Here is a 17,445-nt window from a genome sequence, read left to right on the forward strand (position 1 = left end):
AATTTTTGTATTTATCGATAATCTTTTGGGTTATGTGCACTTTTTTTACCGTTGTAAGTTATTAGAGTCGGCGAATTCGTTTCGATAGCTTCTATTATTTTCAGAACTAAAGTTTCTGGTTTCATTTTTAAAGGGTGTTTTATTATTCAATTCTTATCATTCTTCTATCTGATATTTTAATCAAATGTTTTGCTTCTTCCAGCAATAAACAGTAGCCGGTTACATCTCCTTGTGTTTTATCGATGTGAATATTTATGTTTACCCCTGTTTTGAAAAGATCTTCTTGATGAGCTGACAGATCGAAACAAAAGATTGGATGATTGAGTAAAAATCTGTGTATTCAAACTGAGGCGTATTTCCAAACAATTCGCACATGTTTTTATAGTTTCTGTACAATTCGTTGTAATCTTTTTTGGAAGGATCAATTGTCAAAGGTTGATTGGGATAATTATCGTTGTTCAATCTGACTTGAACTTTGCGGATGACGGGATCTTGAGTATGGTTCAATGCCACTCTGAAAATGTTGTTGTTTGTCTGAGAGTTTTTGAAACCGACCATTAGATATCTCGCTGGTTTGAAGGTATTGGTGATTGGCCACGTTGTAGATTCTCCCGTTAAAGTCATGCTACCTACGGTGTTACGACGAAGAAAAGCAATTTCTATGTCTTTGGTTAAAGAGTTGAATATTCTCGTTTCCACTTCTACGGAAGGAGTGAGTTCCAAGAGACCAAATAAAGGATACAACTTCCAATTTACATAATTACCCCATCTCTTGTTCTCGACAACATTGTTGTATTGAAGCGCTCGTTTGTCAAATCCGTGATTTACTCCGCGAGACACTCTTTCTGGTTTGTGGAATTCGATTCTGAGTGGCGTCTTTGATTTTGAAATCGCATCGGAAATGGGCATCGGAAAGCAGCAACCAATTGGATAGCGAATTAATTTCAAAGGTAACTCTTCCTCCGTCGTTTATTTGGGTCTTTGTCCCTACCGATGGTGAGATGATTATGTAATCCTCTTTCTTCTTGTTGAACGAATATTGAATTTTTATCTGTAATTTTTGCTTGCCATTTTTATCCAATGATTTTAAACTCTTTTCCTTGTTTTTCTAGGGCTTGTCGTTCTAGTCTCTGGTTTCTTAGTTCTCTTATTAGCTGCAGTTCTTTAAGTTCGTCAGATTTTTTCACTGCACCGCTTATATTCACTCCTGCTTTTGCCACACATCCAAGAGCTTGCGCATCTGAGGAAATGAGGGATTTGTTGTTTGAGACAAAGTTGGCCACTTTGGGGATGAGAGATGTTAGCGCAGAGAAGAAACCGTCTCCTTCGAATTTTTTTTGTTCGTGTTTTAAAATTAAAGACATCTTATTTTTTTTTAATGCGGTTATTTTATACTGTATTATTATAGTGATTCTTGTCTGTGGTTTGGGTAATTTATATGGAGTCTGTTATAATACAGTTTGGAGGAGTCTGTTATAATACATTTTTAGCAGTTTGGGGGAGTCTGTTATAATACATTTTTAGCAGTTTGGGGAGTCTGTTATAATACATTTTTAGCAGTTTGGAGGAGTCTGTTATAATACATTTTAACAGTTGTGTCTTTTCGGATATGACGCATGAAAAAGCTGCGCATGCGCAGAAGTGAAATGTGTCATATCCGAAAAGACATATACCTGCCATCTCAAAACCGGATCATTTTTAGCAGTTTGGGGAGTCTGTTATAATACATTTTTAGCAGTTTGGAGGAGTCTGTTATAATACATTTTAACAGTTTGGGGAGTCTGTTGTAATACATTTTTAGCAGTTTGGGGAGTCTGTTATAATACATTTTTAGCAGTTTGGGGGAGTCGGTTATAATATATTTTAACAGTTTGGGGGAGTCTGTTATAATACATTTTTAGCAGTTTGGGGAGTCTGTTATAATACATTTTAACAGTTTGGGGAGTCTGTTGTAATACATTTTAACAGTTGTGTCTTTTCGGATATGACGCAGAAGTGAAATGCGTCATATCCGAAAAGACATATACCTGCCATCTCAAAACCGGATCAAACTGGATGCGCAATATCTGAAAAGACATATACTACTTAAAACGTACAATAATCAGGGTTGGGTTTTGACCGGACAAAACTAGGTTTAAACGAGGGTTAACAAAGTTGAAAGAATCCTTCCTACGTTAAAAGCTGGTGGGAATAGATTCTCTTTGGACACTCCACCGCGAAAATCAGGGGTGGAGTGTCCAAAAGTACACCAAGCAAATCGATAGAATTTCATATGCAAAAAGGGAATGGCAGACCATAACACATATCAGAAAAAGTACACAATAGATCTTAACACATACAATAAATATTGGGCCTATCAACCTCTTCTAACTATATAAACCAAAAATTATGAATATCTATGTTAAAGGTTGACGTAATAATTAAGCTTTCAGCCATTACTTTCTCAAGGGGAAATAACCTCTACACTTACTCAGACCACAAACTATTAATTTTAAAGGAAAAAGAGTATATCGACCATTACACGACTGCTAAGGGGTTTATTAATTTGCCACGAAAAGTTATCGTGGTAAATAGCCTTAAGAATTTGCCACGCAGTGTAGTACTATTGTAGACGTGTGGTTTCTTGCCACTCTTGAACATTATATGCAGAGCAGAGCTTTACTGTTGTTTGTTTTTGTTTGCTGAAAATGTATGACGATGAGCGGTTATTCCGAATTATCTTTCCTTGGGAGGTATTAGCGTGTATGAAAACTTTTTTCTGGAAGCCACGCCTTTTGACCTCATTTGCATATTGCTAAGAGATGTTAGAAATGATATGTCGAAAATGATATGTCGAAAATGATGTCGAAAATGATATGTTTAAAATGATAATACCAAAATGATATGTAGAAAATGATATGTTTAAAATGATAATACCAAAATGATATGTTTAAAATGATAGTACCAAAATGATATGTAAAGGCGCAATTAGTGAGGAAATGACAAAACACATTTTAATCACATCACAAGTCACAATTTACTAAAGCAATATGACCAAGTTGACGGTATCATAATAAGTATTAGACAATTTAACAAAGCATCTTATTTTGACCCAAAAACCCTACCAGTGTTTAGGAATACGTGCATCTGAGATTACGTTGGAATCGCCTGATACTGTTGTACTCCCTGTAGATAAACAAGATTAGCTGCTTTCGGTATTTGGATAAACTTATGTAAACGAATTTCGGTATCTGAGGTAGTCTTGTTTATTCGGTGGGGTTTGACGATTAAAAAAAAACGTTCTTGGTGAAATGGTAAAAACAAACTCTTGGTCAGCAACTTTCTCCCAAAAATAGTATTAGTGAGATTTTTAACAATTTCTAGGTGTGGAAATTTCCACGGTAACAAAATATGTTAGATTCCGGGTGATGAAACATTTATATTTAGGACTAGTGGCAATCATCACTTATTAACAGGTGTGAAAAACCTTGCCACTGTTTTAGTTGTGCATCATGTGATACGTTAACCACCTCTATGATATCATGCCCGATTGTTAGTTTTTTTTATTAGGTTTTAATTTTAGTATAGCCACTTTGGATCTAAAGACGGGCCTCTTTAAAGTGGAAGTGGTTGAGCGATTGTGATATGCGTTTTATGTATGCAAAAACTCATGGGCATCAACTTTCTCCCTCATTGTCGTCATTAATTTCAAGACTGACAATAAATCTTAAACAATACAAGGTCCACAAACAACAGTGCCAACATTGGCTTGTCATTGATTTATCAGAATATCAGTATGACATTATTCACAAAAATGGCAGAAAAGTTCGTAATATTTTGACATTGTGAAGTGTCTTTAAATACTTGTCCCTGATTTTACTCAATACTGACATGTCTATTTGATAATGGCTACAGTTTGATCGGATTTTGACAACATTAATTTTTGAGCGATCACTCGTCATGAAACGTGCTTTTTCAGTTCACCTGCTAGGTGGTTGTAGTTCTTAACGTTTTAATAAGGGGAATTTCAATCTTATATAGGACAAGGTATATCACCTTTTATGGTGTTCCAGACGAAGTTACCAGATATATTTCTATATTTAGTGAAATGAGTCACACAATATAGAGATAAAGCAGGAAATGTGTCTAATAATAGTGTCTTCGTAATCAGAGAACCATGATTAAATTATCATCATTTTTATTATCACCATTTCAAGGAAAGGTTATTTGTTGCCAGGAAATGCGACCAACTACTGTTATCTCCTCGCGCAAATCGGCAATTTTCAACAAAAGACCAAACTTTCGTTCTTTTTTATTAGCTTTTATTTTTAATATAGCCACTTCTGTTAAGGTCTAAAGACGGGCCTCGTCAAAATAATCCTTTGACCTAATCTAATGACATCTGTTGTGACCAATTCCTCCTCTCTCTTGCAAAATGCGAGCGCTGGAGAGGGCAGATATTTGATTGGTTAAAGCAAGGTTAGGTCCAAAGGCCATTTTGACGAATGTTACAGAGGCTGTCTTTAGACCCGATCTGAAGTGACTATGTGAAAAATAAAAACTAATAAAACGAAACGAAAGTTTGGTCTAATTTCAATTAATCTGTGCCAATCGATAGGCCTAATATTTTCAAATTTGGTCACTTTCAAATAAATAAGTTTGAATGTATTGATATTCAATCAACAGACACCAGATTGCCTGAATTAGGAAACCATTTGGTGCTCGGTATAAGTATACCTAAAGAACATAGGTATTGGACGGTAAGATTAGAGAGAATCATTCATTCAGTATAGACTTTAAACTGAAACATCTGTCTCTATTCCAGTCCAGCCTCTGATAGCTATTGGGACAGATATCGGCTGATATACAGACAGAAACAATAGGCCCTGTTGAATGGGAACATTCCGCATCTTAGCAGGTGTGAGGGTTTTAAACCTATGTAGATTTAGAAAGATGAATATTTTTGTAGTCCAAAATGCTATTTTTGTATCCTATAGCTATGTATCTTCCTGATCAAAATGGAATTGTTTTAAAATGATTAATTAAAAACTGAGAGTACTAATTGTTCATTAAGTAATTTCGCCTAATTTTGGTGTTTGGTTTTATAATGGCTCGATATTATTAGTTGAAACCTTCAGAATGCGTATATAGGAGACATTTCTCAACAAAAAGGCGTTTATTGCAGTATCGAACGCACTGCTTTGTTTGTGGTATATTACTAGGTGAATATAAATTGGAATATGTTTGCAAAACGGATAGTTGCACAGTGTAAAATGTACAAAAACTCGAAAATTTGCCCTAGAAGGCACATTTTTTGAGCGAATTTTCTCGGGTTTTCAAATTAGGGAACTCGCAAGAATATCCAATAGGTTAGCTGTTAAAAAGCTTCCAATTTTGAAAATTCGTAGCACACATTTTTTAGCCGAATTTAGCAAATTTTGACCAAATTTTAGATTTTCTCTGATATTTGTCCGATTGCTTTGAAACTTTTGGTGATAAAACAGGTCGCAACAGAAAAAAATTGGCATAATCAAAAACTTTGCATCACTTCCGGTTTTCACGAAATCGATGTGTAAACTTCCGGTTGACCCTTTTTCTGTATTATGAATGAATGTAACTGAAACGTATACTAAAAGGTAGATATCGTTATGATTTACAAAATTAGAGGCATTTACTAGACACGAAAATTTATATTTTGGCCGCCATTTTCATTTTCTTGAAATACGTCAAAATTTTATTCAGAGATAACAGATCATCCGATTTTGATGATTTTGATGTCAAATGAAGAAAAAGCTGAAAAATTATAGAAAAATGCAGGAAGCCGATTTTTGAATTTCGCTTTTGCTTTTGTGCAATTTCCGGGTGAATTTTTTCACAAAACGTGATCTTGACCTTGGGTCACATTGACCTCTACAGAATCAAAGGTCATTGACCTTGACTATAGGTTGATACATTTATATTTGATCTTCGATTTCTACTTCTGGTTTTATAGCTGTCCAAAGACAGCACAATTTTAAACTTTGAACTGCTCTATCACGTGACCTAATTAAAATAGGTGGTTGTTGTTTTCAAATTCTGAATAGACTTTTTGTACCCTTTCTTACTATACATAACAACAGTTTTTAATGCCAAATTTTAAATTTTGACACTGACTTTTTGATTTTTAAATTTTGATCTTTTTTCTACAGGTAGATTGATATTTTGATTGCAAACTAAAATTAGTTTTCAAAAGTTTGATATCACTTACGATTCTATATGCTTGTAAACGTTAAATTTCAACTTCCGGAATTTTATAGATAATTGAAAAGTTCTTTTTCCGACATCCAAGAATTTAAGATTTTAAATGACAAAATTCGTCTGCCATCTTGAAATGGCTAAAATGTCTATAAAACCACTTTTTGGGATCAGGGTTTGGATTGTTTTAATGTCTATATTATCAGTGAACGATTTCTAACAATGGTTTGGGAGCCGACTTTTGAATTTCGATTTTGATTTCGAGTTCTTTCCGGTTGATTTTTTCAATATCGACAAGGAATTTCAAGGCTCATCTCTTGTGACCCGGACCTTTGATGACCTTGTGAGCAGCCTAAAAGTTGTAGCCTTAAACGAGATCTATCCAAAGATATCTTCATTTGTGTTGTGCAACGTAAACTTCCGGTTCTTTTAAAATTCGCGACTTTGAAGAGCTGTCACGTGACCTATTAACATACGACAAAATTTCCTATATATTCTTAAAGTGCATGATCTCTCCTTGGTGATATATCACATTTGATATTTTGATCAAAATTGAGCTTTTTAAAAATTAAAAATTTTGTACTGACTTCTATAGTAACTGTGCTTAAATTCACGGTGTCTATAATTCACCGACAGTAACCGTTGCCTTAAAAAACTACGAATATCCCATGATCGAACGATTGTAAACACTTGAAATTTTTAAAATTATTTAATATTGTACACTTCATCACAGTTAAAACAAAATTTTTTAAGTGGGTGTAGCACTTCCAGTGTGCATTTACCTTTGCCTGAAATATTTGCAATTGTCATAACTAGCAAAGTTTGCAATTGTCACCCTCGAAATTTTGCACGAAAATAGTTCACTACTTAAGACAATTTGTGATAAGATTATAGTTGTTTGCGATCTTTACTTTAAAAAAGGGAATAGGTTTAACATTTTTAAAAACTTTCATTTTTGAAACTTAACATAAATGACTGCATGGTCAAAGTTCATTGACCTAGGATGACTATTCTTCCTTTGTTCTTTGATGTCCGATATACTTGTATACAGACGTCCGTAAACAGCAATTTTCGAAACCTCAAAGACTCATATATTGCTTATATTTGACCTTTCTTGGCCTTTTGACCAGATCTATATTCAAATATATCATCATTATTATTGTGCAGTGTTTACTATCAATTTTACAGCGATTTAAAAAAACTTTTTACTACCGAGTGTTAACACTTTTAACTACCCAATGTTATCAAATTAATGCGTCTTTTCACTAACGAATGTTAAGTGGTTTATCGAATTTTTACTATCGAATGTTAAAATGCTTTTATTTCCCACTATGAATAAAGTTTCGCCGCTTAGTCAGGTCGGATATGAGCGCATAGAAATTGACTTGCCTGAAGATGAAACTACCACATTCCGTCAATCTAGGGAAACCCATTGGATTGAGACATTGAATACAACAAGACCTATAGAACTAAATATTCACCATAATGTAGGCATAGCACCCTTTGTTGTCCCGTTCAATACAACCAGCAGTCGAGTAAGTAAGATAGCCCATGTCCACTATAAGAGCCTTCAAGAAAAATTCCCCCATGTCTATAAGCAGAAAATGATAGTTGCATATTCAAAAAATAAGAACTTAAATCAAGCCTCCCTTCCCCGAAATTTAACAGTTTACGTAAACTTGCGTAAACTTTTTAAATAGTTTTGGAGTTAAAGAATTAACGGCTGGATTTTTTAAGTTCAAACTTTCAGATTCGTTAAGGTATACCTTTTGCTAGATTTCGATGTATAGTTTTTATACGCCCACATGGAAACCGTTGCAAGTCCTTCAAAAATCTAATCGTGCGTATAAGGAAGGTCACCATTCCTCTTCGGCAATAAATAACATCATCTCTGAAAAACGAACCGATATTTATTACTGAAGATGAAACTCTTAGCCGGTTTTACAAAGCTTACGATCGTAGCAAGTTTACGACTAAGTGTAGAAGAAATATACGATCGTAGCTAGTACCGATCTTAGAACCACTTGCATAAAACGATCGTACGACGATCTTAGTAGAGACGTTTCGCAAACACACGATTACGATTACGATAACGATTCTATAATCGTAAACGTAATCGGCATCGTTATTTGAAAAATGTAGGTTTCGCAAATAAACGATTTTTAAAATTACGATCATGTCCCAAGACGGGATTCGAACCTGTCGATATATTTCCCGGCATTAGAATATAGGCTGCACATGTATTTTGAAATGACTGCGCATGTGCAAGACATTGTTGAAAATGGCGGACATTTTAGATCTTGCCATGCTTGAAGAGGATGAACAATTTGTTTTCATGCTTCAAATGCCAGACATTCAGCCAAGAACTTTTGACCCGAACATTCCGAGATTTGAATTGGACCTCTTATCGGATGAACAGGCACGAAATCAATTTCGATTTTATAAAGACGACATCATTCGTTTAAAGCATGCTTTACAAATTCCGGAAAGAATAATTCTACAAAATAGGTCCGTAGTTAGTGGCACGGATGCCTTGTGTATCTTACTAAGACGGTTTGCATATCCTAATCGTTTTTCGGATTTGGAACGTATATTTGGACGTCCAAATACAACACTTTCCATTGTTGTGAATACATTACTCGAGCATATACATGACTATTTTCGACATGTAGTGACAGAATTTGATCAGGCATGGATGGACCAACGTCATATACAAATATACGCCGACACCATACACGAGAAAAGAGCACCTTTAACTAATTGTTTTGGTTTTGTTGACGGAACAGTCCGGCCAATTTGCCGGCCCACAAGATACCAGAGGGTATGTTACAATGGACATAAACGCATTCACTCATTGAAGTTCCAATCAGTCATGTTGCAATTTCGATGATGTGAATATAATTTGTCATTTCAATCTGCACTTTAAAATAAAATCCATTGCAATATTCCTCACTTGTAGACCTTCTTCGACCTTCCTTCTATCTGCTTCTTTCACCTTTGTATTCTCTCCTAACTTCTTTTCCTCTTCTTCTTCTATCAGGGAGGTGATGTCTGTGAGAAGTTGGTCTCTTTCGTCGAATTCTTCATCAGTACCCGAGTTGCAAATAAAAAATAATTTAAATTTAAAAAAAAATTCCCTTCCGACAGCCCGAAAAATATTGCCTAATTGCAGTAACCCAGATCACGTAGGTAGAGGTAACTTTAATAACAACTGATTTAATTCGATTTCTATTGTGTAATATATCTTAGCACTTGTTTAAATCCAGAACATACATTTTACTACCGGTTCTTAAAATTAATACTCAAGCTTTAAGGGAAGCCATTTCCTCTTTTTTAAAAGCATCAGGTAATGTTCGAAGGCGATCTTTTGATGACCTCTCTGTAACTCTGCACTTACTGTTCTCCCAGTGTATCTGTGATGTACCCATTCACGACTTTGACAATTGCGGTCCATTCTTCTCCCTTTTTTGCTACCACTATCGAACATGGCGTCTGTGCCAGATACTCCTGCAGCATTAGAATATCTATGGCTGGTCTATAACGAAATGAATTTTTCGTAGGTGGCATTTTCTGAAATGAGAAAAATCCAAAAAAATCAATAGACTTCATATAGGCTGATCAGGGGTGTATCCAACTTTTTTTACCATAGGGCCTATATAAAATTCACAACTTTGGGGGCTCTGACAGATTTTGTAATATAATATTTTAGGTGGTTAGGCCTAACCTAGGAACACCCAGGTCCCAGACCCACATCATCATAATTTTCTTAAGCCTATAGGCCTATTATGTATTATATATATAGCCTATCCTACGTGCTCTCACGTAGTGCCTATAGGCCCTTTTCTTTTTTTAATTTCTGACATTCTAATATATATGATACTGACATAGGCCTACATATATGGTTAGACATCACAGATAGAGACGCTCAATATGCTGAACACAGTAGTCAGTACATGTAGTGTGAGTGTTATCATGGCAATATTGGCATGATGTGACAGACGAGTTTTTGACGTTTTTAGCATAAAATTGATACCCGGTGAAAACATTTAAAATCAATGTTGAGTCACTATTTTTTGACAGCAATATGAGCTACGGTATCTGAAGTGTTCATATAACTACCAAACCTTGGAATAAATTATCATAAACCTGCACAAAAAGATGGAATATGTGTACATATTTACTTACGATTCTAGGCTCTCTCAAACGTCGTCACGAATGGCGCTGTACGTTAACCGATTTTGAAGTACGCATAATATTGTGACGTCATACACAAAAATGACAATCGTATTCGTAATCGTGTAGTCTAGTACACGCGTACATCATTTCACTTCCTTTTTCTGCAGTTTCCCAAGCGTTAAAGCGGTATTAACAACTCTACCCCTTAAATCTCGTTGTGTTACGGACATATCCCCGTGCAACCCACCATTTTGATAACGAAAGATCGGTCTTACGACATCTAAGTACATGTCGTAGCTAATGGTCTTAAATCCTAAGATACGACCAAAGTTGCGACTGTATTTATTTCGTGAAATCCATCGTACGAACGACTTGCAATCAGTTGCAAACTTACGAACTGTCTTAACTCTTTTGTGAAACCGGCCCCAGTTGCCATCGTCGTACAGTGTGGGCCCATCCTAATCTGAGCGATGATATTGAGCTGTCAATGGATGTCCTGTAAGCCCCCGACCCCTTTACTTTGGAGCCTGACCCGTCGATTAACCCTGTGATGTAAAGCATCAGTTCGCTGATGACGTCACTATCAGAAAGAGGTTCAAAAGATAACTACAATAAGTATCGTCATAATCACATTAATACCGCCAATAATTAATATTATATGGTCGAGGATAATTACTGTTTGCTACGTCAAATCAAGGTAACTAATAAATTTGATTAATAAAACCATACTTTGAAAATGTGATGTCCGGTCTCTCGATTCAATTGAGGAAAACGACGGTTATTTTGGCGAAACATTGTTAGCAGTAAATGACCTTTTCATTTGCTCCAGTACCAGGATTGGTAGCCTTAATCATTTAGCATCATTTTACTTGGAAATCAATCAATCTACACACGCGATGATACCCGGACAATTCGACAATTTTGTACATAGTCGAATACTGTCAATCGATGAAAAGCACCTGCATGTCATGTCTGACATGTGTAAATTCCTCATGTAAATTACATAACATTAGTCAACTAATTAATTATATGTAATTTAATCTGGTTTTCATTATATAGTTCTTAAATGTTGATCACATATTATTATAGACGTCATTAGGCTACTGATAAAGCGTAAATTAAAAACAGTTTTTATAAAAAAAAAAGCGTTCATTTCTATCAACCACACATCCAAGATGTGGTTGTGTGTATTGTATGTATTATGTTGGTTGGTGAAGAGTTCAGTTTGTGATAGAGTTATAAATGACATAACAACTGAAGCAATGTCTATTGTCAGTGAAAATATAAGTGTTTATCAAGCTTTAGAATCTACATCTGTAGCAAATCCGAAAAAAATTATACAAGGATTGGGTACTGTTGGTAGTTTTACCAACATTGACAGTGAAAGTACAAGTGAATTGTACATCGCAGAAACTCACAGCGAGGAACGATCAGCATTTTTGAAAGGTAGCAGATCTGGTCATAAAAAACAAAATTCCACAAGAAAAACAACGGACACCAATGAGGATCTGATGTTGAATAATAGTTTTAGTGGAATTGTTTGTGAAAACCAAAGAGAATCGTGTAACGGTTTATGTAATGCAACAAATGCTATGTATAATGGTATGAAATGTAGCTGTGATATTCATTGTCAAGTATACAGAACTTGTTGTGAAGATTTCGAACACTATTGTCCTAATCTCTGGTTAGAAGCTCATCAAACATATGGGAACGTGATAGATCTGAATATTGAATGTTTGGAAAGTTATAGTTTAGGATATTTAGTTATAGCTGCGTGTCCTATAGATCAGCGGTTTCAAAATGATGACAGGAAAAAATGTGAAAATTCCAGCTTAGAACAACCGATTTCTGTAGGTGATCTACATTTTAAAAATATTGATTGCTTGCGATGTAACGGTTTTAATGATTCAAATGGTTTACTATGGGAAATAATTGTATCTCTCCATGCAGAGAACTCACGCAATTGGCTTGAAGGGCCTGGCTTTCTGAAAAGTGAGCCTTATGGTACATATGTCAATTGGAACCCACATAATCCGAATGTAAAACAGTGTTCAAAGAATATCATTGGCAAATGTCCGGAAAGCACCTCCAATTATATGGCTTCTAAATGTAAAGGAATCAACTCTTATGTTAAAGTATCTGTTAATAATTCAAGATTATTTGATATTTATAGAAATAAATATTGTATTGAATGTAACATTGGTAACAGCACTCCGTGTAAAGTTATGTCAACAACAGATTTTAAAGGTAATAGACATTCTCATCTTTCGACACTTGTCAAATGGACTTCTTCCCCAGATTTTAAATCTCAAGGAATGTTTGAAGGAAGCTCTAGAACAAAATGGAAAAAAATGAAGTGTTCTGGAAGTTTTCAGAATTGGTCCTCACTTCAATGTTCTGTCACTGAATGTTGGAATACATTAGAACCAGTAAATGGTATATGTCCACTAAGTAAATCTGTATTTTATGTTCTGTTTGTCATCAATTGGAACCATATCTATCTAAATGATGTTAATGGTACAGATCATATTGTTATTCCGTCAACTATTAAACAACTGTTAAAGATTTATGTTCAAAATGTATATCTTACTAATAATCTTAGTGTGTGGGCTACCAATAAGTCTGTAAAATTTTTAGTTACCTTAGAAAATGAGAATAAAGTTTCTGTAAAAGATATAAGAGCAGATATTATACCAATAATTAAATTTGGTTTATCTGAACAGAGATTTCACGGAGAATTTTCATTTTGTATCGTCATGTCCTTTAAGTTTCGTACATCTTTTCGCAATAGTTGTCGAGTGTATATGAATTACACGATTCCAGAAATAAGCCCTGCGGACATTACGAGTTGTGTCGCAAATCCATATCCGGTTGCCTATTGGATGGCGGTTATTATAATAGGTCCATTGAAAACACTCCAAAGCTTGGTATAAGCAAAATTAATTATAAATATTAGGGTGTTATTTTTTGTTAGAAATTTTTCCTTATTGCATCTGATATAAAATATTATCAAAACCGAGTATTTCTTTTTTTTATCTGGAATTCTTTGTATTATTTTACGGCTCTCCGACACTCGACTGTCTTTTAACTGAAGTATAAGCATACGAATTGACAGTAAAATCATTGCAAAACTGTAGGATCATTTACAGGCATTTAGAATTTTCGTAAGACGTTGTGTTGTTTACTGTTAAGTACTTTACGATATATTCAGCAAATTATGGAAAATAAAATGAAGGGGGTTTTACGTGCTACTTTTCTGCACCAAAAAAAAAACGCAGGAAAGCAAACCATAATTAGTTCAATCACTTATCAGGACGATTTAATGACTGACCATTTAAGATGAATCTTTTTGAAGATTTTAGGATTTAAAATAAGAATGCATAATATATAAGAATACAGGCTGCCTTCTTCGGTACCCAAATCAACCTGCATGACCTTCGTTTCCTGAACACAGCAAGCGTGTATGCCGCGACTGGGATCGAGATATATATATATGTATTGCTAATGCCTAGTTCACACCAACGGCGAATGCCGCGCTTTAAATCGGCGAGCAAAGCGCCATCATTTTTTGTTTACTTTTCCAAAAATATCACTATCTCCTAAGTAATGTTACGCTCTGATAAGCTTTGACACGAATTGGTTACGCTTTGGGGACGAATTTTTTCCAATTGATCAGGTCTTGTTACGCTTCAAATCACGCTTTGGTTAGCTTTATTAAGCTTTGATGCGGTTATGACGCTTTAAATCACGCTCTGATACGATTATCAATCTCTGTTGTGCATTGTTAAGCTCTGTTACGCATTGGAAAATTTCGAGATCGCCGATTTCATGCCACTTTTGATCAAGTGGTGACAGACCGTGAAGACTAGGGTCCCCGCTTTGAATAAAGATCTGTTAAGCTTTCCTACGCTTTGAGTCAAGCTTTGCTGAACTTTGTTACGCTTTGATACGTTCTCGGCGCTTTAATCAATTCGTGACAGAGCGAACAAAATTTTTAAACAGTTTAAAATTTTTTGGCGCTCTTACCGAATATCCAGCTTTGCTCAAAGCTTTCCAACGATCTATTACGACCCTGGCGCTTTAGTCGAGCTTTGTTACGCTTTGGTACCGCTATGTACGCCGCTTTAAAGCGCCATCAAAGCGCCGTTGGTGTGAACTGAGCATTATGCTAATGACTAATGCACTGTGGGGCTGTACAATGCTTCACCATGGATAAATGTGCACGTCACGTCAAGATATCCACCTGCCCAAACAGTGCTCAAGGACCGTTTCCGAGGGGCAACGGAATAAGCATCAGTGATTCATCACAGATCGCCATTGAGTTCGATGGCAGTCGAGATCTTTAATTGGCGTTGTTGACGTCCAATCCGGAACTCATCCAGAAAGATCACCACCTACAAGCACGTCAGCAGTGGATTTAACAGCAATTTAAGATTTAAGACATGTCGATATCCTTGGCTCAACTACCATTGGGACTGTTTGAACCAAGTCCACGGAACCCCACCCCGAAAGGATCACCTACCCCAGAAAAAAATGTACCTAAAATATTAACACATAACATAAGATAGCTTGCCAGGCAAGGTAACATACGCCCACTGGCAGCCTAAGGATGATAAAAGTGTCTTCAGTAACTATATTAAAAATTTACTCATATATAATAAGTCAAAATCTAATGTCAGCAACTCAGTTCAACATGCCAAGAAACCTTCCCCCTTGACCAATATTGAATGACATAATTAATGACATAATTAAACCATATAGAATTTCATTTTTGTATTAACACTACAAGGCAAAATTAAATGAATAAGCAAACCTTTCTGTTGAATTAAATTTCTAAAATAAAGTAACGCGGTGGAATGTCACATGACTATATATGCCTACTGAGCTATGATTGGATAATTTTCTTGTTGGGGTTTTCCATTAGTCTATTTATAGTATCTTATGCTCAGTCTATTTATAGGATCTTATTATGTCATAATATGTATGGTAGGTTAATACTGATATGTTAAATGATTAAATTTATTTTTCTGATTTGTTTTTTTTAAATAATTTCTACTTTTAATATATAAGCTGATAATCAAATTTTTTAGGACAATGACATCTATTGAAAAGTGATTTTAACAAAATCTATGAAAACCTATTATGTCTTTGAATATTAGGCTACAGGTATTTATACTTATTTTTTTTAGTAATACTAGTGTCTTTTAGAGTGTCTGCGAGGAAATTGTATGTGTTTTAAAGAAAGAGGGCGATAACTCATATTAAATATTTTTAATTTTTTGAATTTTAAATAGGGATTCTTTCATAAGTAATAATAAACAATTCACAAAGTTTCATTCAAACCTGTCAAAATTGTGCCTTCTAGAGTGTTTACAACCTAAAATATTTTTCGATTTTATTCATTTTCGATAGGGTTCATCCTAAATAATTTTAGCAAGTTTCGTGTATACAAGCTTAAAGAACAAGGGCAATAATTCATATTAAATATTTTTTCAATTTTATTGATTTTCTATAGGGTTCATCCTTGGGTGATAATAAACAATTTCAGCAAGTTTTGTCAAAATCAGTAAAGAATTGTGACTTGTAGAGTGTTAACAAGCTAAAAATTGAGCGCGTTTTAAAGAACAAGGGCAATAATTCATATTAAATATTTTTCGATTTTATTGATTTTCAATAGGGTTCATCCTTGGGTGATAATAAACAATTTCAGCAAGTTTTGTCAAAATCAGTAAAGAATTGTCACGTGTAGAGTGTTAACAAGCAATTGTGGACAGACCGAAGGACGGACCGACGGACACAGGTGACGGCAATATACGCTCCACATTTCACGTGGGCGTATAAAAATGGTTGACTGCTTGTTCTTATTTAAGAAAAACATTATCTTGTTTAGCCACTGGCGATATCAGCTGACGAAGGTTGAAAGATGAGTAATGTTTGGACAGCTACCTTATCAGTTAGGCTGAAGTTGTAATAATTTCAAAATATTGTTAGTTATTGCAAGATATGTAAAAGAAAATTAGCCTATTAGCTGATAGAACCAGGCCTCAGTGATAATAATTTGGGAAGTATTATGAAACATATCAGCTCAGTTAAAGTAGCATGAGCTATTTAGGTATATAAAGATGATTGTGAAATTTTAAATTTTACTAAAACATTCAAATGAATTCAAAATGTAAATTTGATAGTGGTTTCCTATATTTATACATAAATTAATGAGTAATCAGCTATTGTACATTCAAAAGGGTAAACACTGACTTGAAAATCAAACTCATATGTGTATATATGAAAAATTTTTACAAAAATTTCATAATTCATGCTATAACATTTACAGTTAAAGTTACCAGAAAACATGATTTCATAGATACAAAGCTGTGGACAACCTTCCTTATAAGACAGATTTCCACAGTAATGCTTTGGTATATTACTACTTAGCATTTCTAAACCATGCTTTATATGATGACCTATCAACTTGAATAGAATACAATCTACATATACATAATATCAGTATGAGATATAATGTTGTATATATGCAGAAGGTTATATTTACATAATAAACAGATTCTGTCAGTGTCAACCTACTGTATCTACTCTGCAGTGAAACTATATTAAATTTCAACTAACTATCAGCTAAAATATTGCATAATTGAGTGATCATAATATCAAAATAAAAACATTTAAAGCTTTATAACAACAAAATATATCAGCCAAATTGAACCAAAGCATATTTATTTAGTCATCATTGAATTAGTTAATAATAACACCAAATAACACTTACCAAATATTCAACTTCCAATACTTGCTTTCCTTATAATTAATGGTCCATAAGGAATCCCTATTACTGACTTTTCTGGTGACAAAGTCTATGTTTTCATATTGGAATTAAATGATTTGTGAGTTTTTTAATTTGGTATTATCTTAAATATTTTATTCTCCTACAGGTCATGTTCCTTTAGCATTGTTGTTATAGATATGGTACACAATTAATAAAGGAACATGCCCTGTATAAAACATTGTACATTAGAGGAGATTTCCTGCTGTCATCATATTATATAGGAC

At 34.5% G+C, this 17,445-nt stretch overlaps 3 protein-coding genes across 3 annotated transcripts in view; 2 read left to right on the forward strand and 1 right to left on the reverse strand.

Annotated features, from left to right (window-relative positions):
- Window positions 1-8,518: 8,518 nt before the first annotated feature.
- On the forward strand, window positions 8,519-9,103 carry LOTGIDRAFT_113508 (hypothetical protein; the record flags this gene model as incomplete). The annotated part of the gene is made up of 1 exon (XM_009051688.1): window positions 8,519-9,103. One exon carries the CDS (start codon window positions 8,519-8,521, stop codon window positions 9,101-9,103), a length of 585 nt encoding a protein of 194 aa, XP_009049936.1.
- Window positions 9,104-11,564: 2,461 nt separating this feature from the next.
- On the forward strand, window positions 11,565-13,322 carry LOTGIDRAFT_158534 (hypothetical protein; the record flags this gene model as incomplete). The annotated part of the gene is made up of 1 exon (XM_009051689.1): window positions 11,565-13,322. One exon carries the CDS (start codon window positions 11,565-11,567, stop codon window positions 13,320-13,322), a length of 1,758 nt encoding a protein of 585 aa, XP_009049937.1.
- A 3,198-nt stretch (window positions 13,323-16,520) lies between these two features.
- Window positions 16,521-17,445, reverse strand: part of LOTGIDRAFT_231078 (hypothetical protein) — a gene marked incomplete at its 5' end in the record, with an annotated part of 32,540 nt that continues 31,615 nt past the window's right edge. Inside the window, one exon of the mRNA XM_009051690.1 lies at window positions 16,521-17,445.

This window comes from Lottia gigantea, assembly GCF_000327385.1.
Source record: "Lottia gigantea unplaced genomic scaffold LOTGIsca_17, whole genome shotgun sequence".
In the NCBI taxonomy this organism is placed as follows: Eukaryota; Metazoa; Mollusca; class Gastropoda; family Lottiidae; genus Lottia; species Lottia gigantea.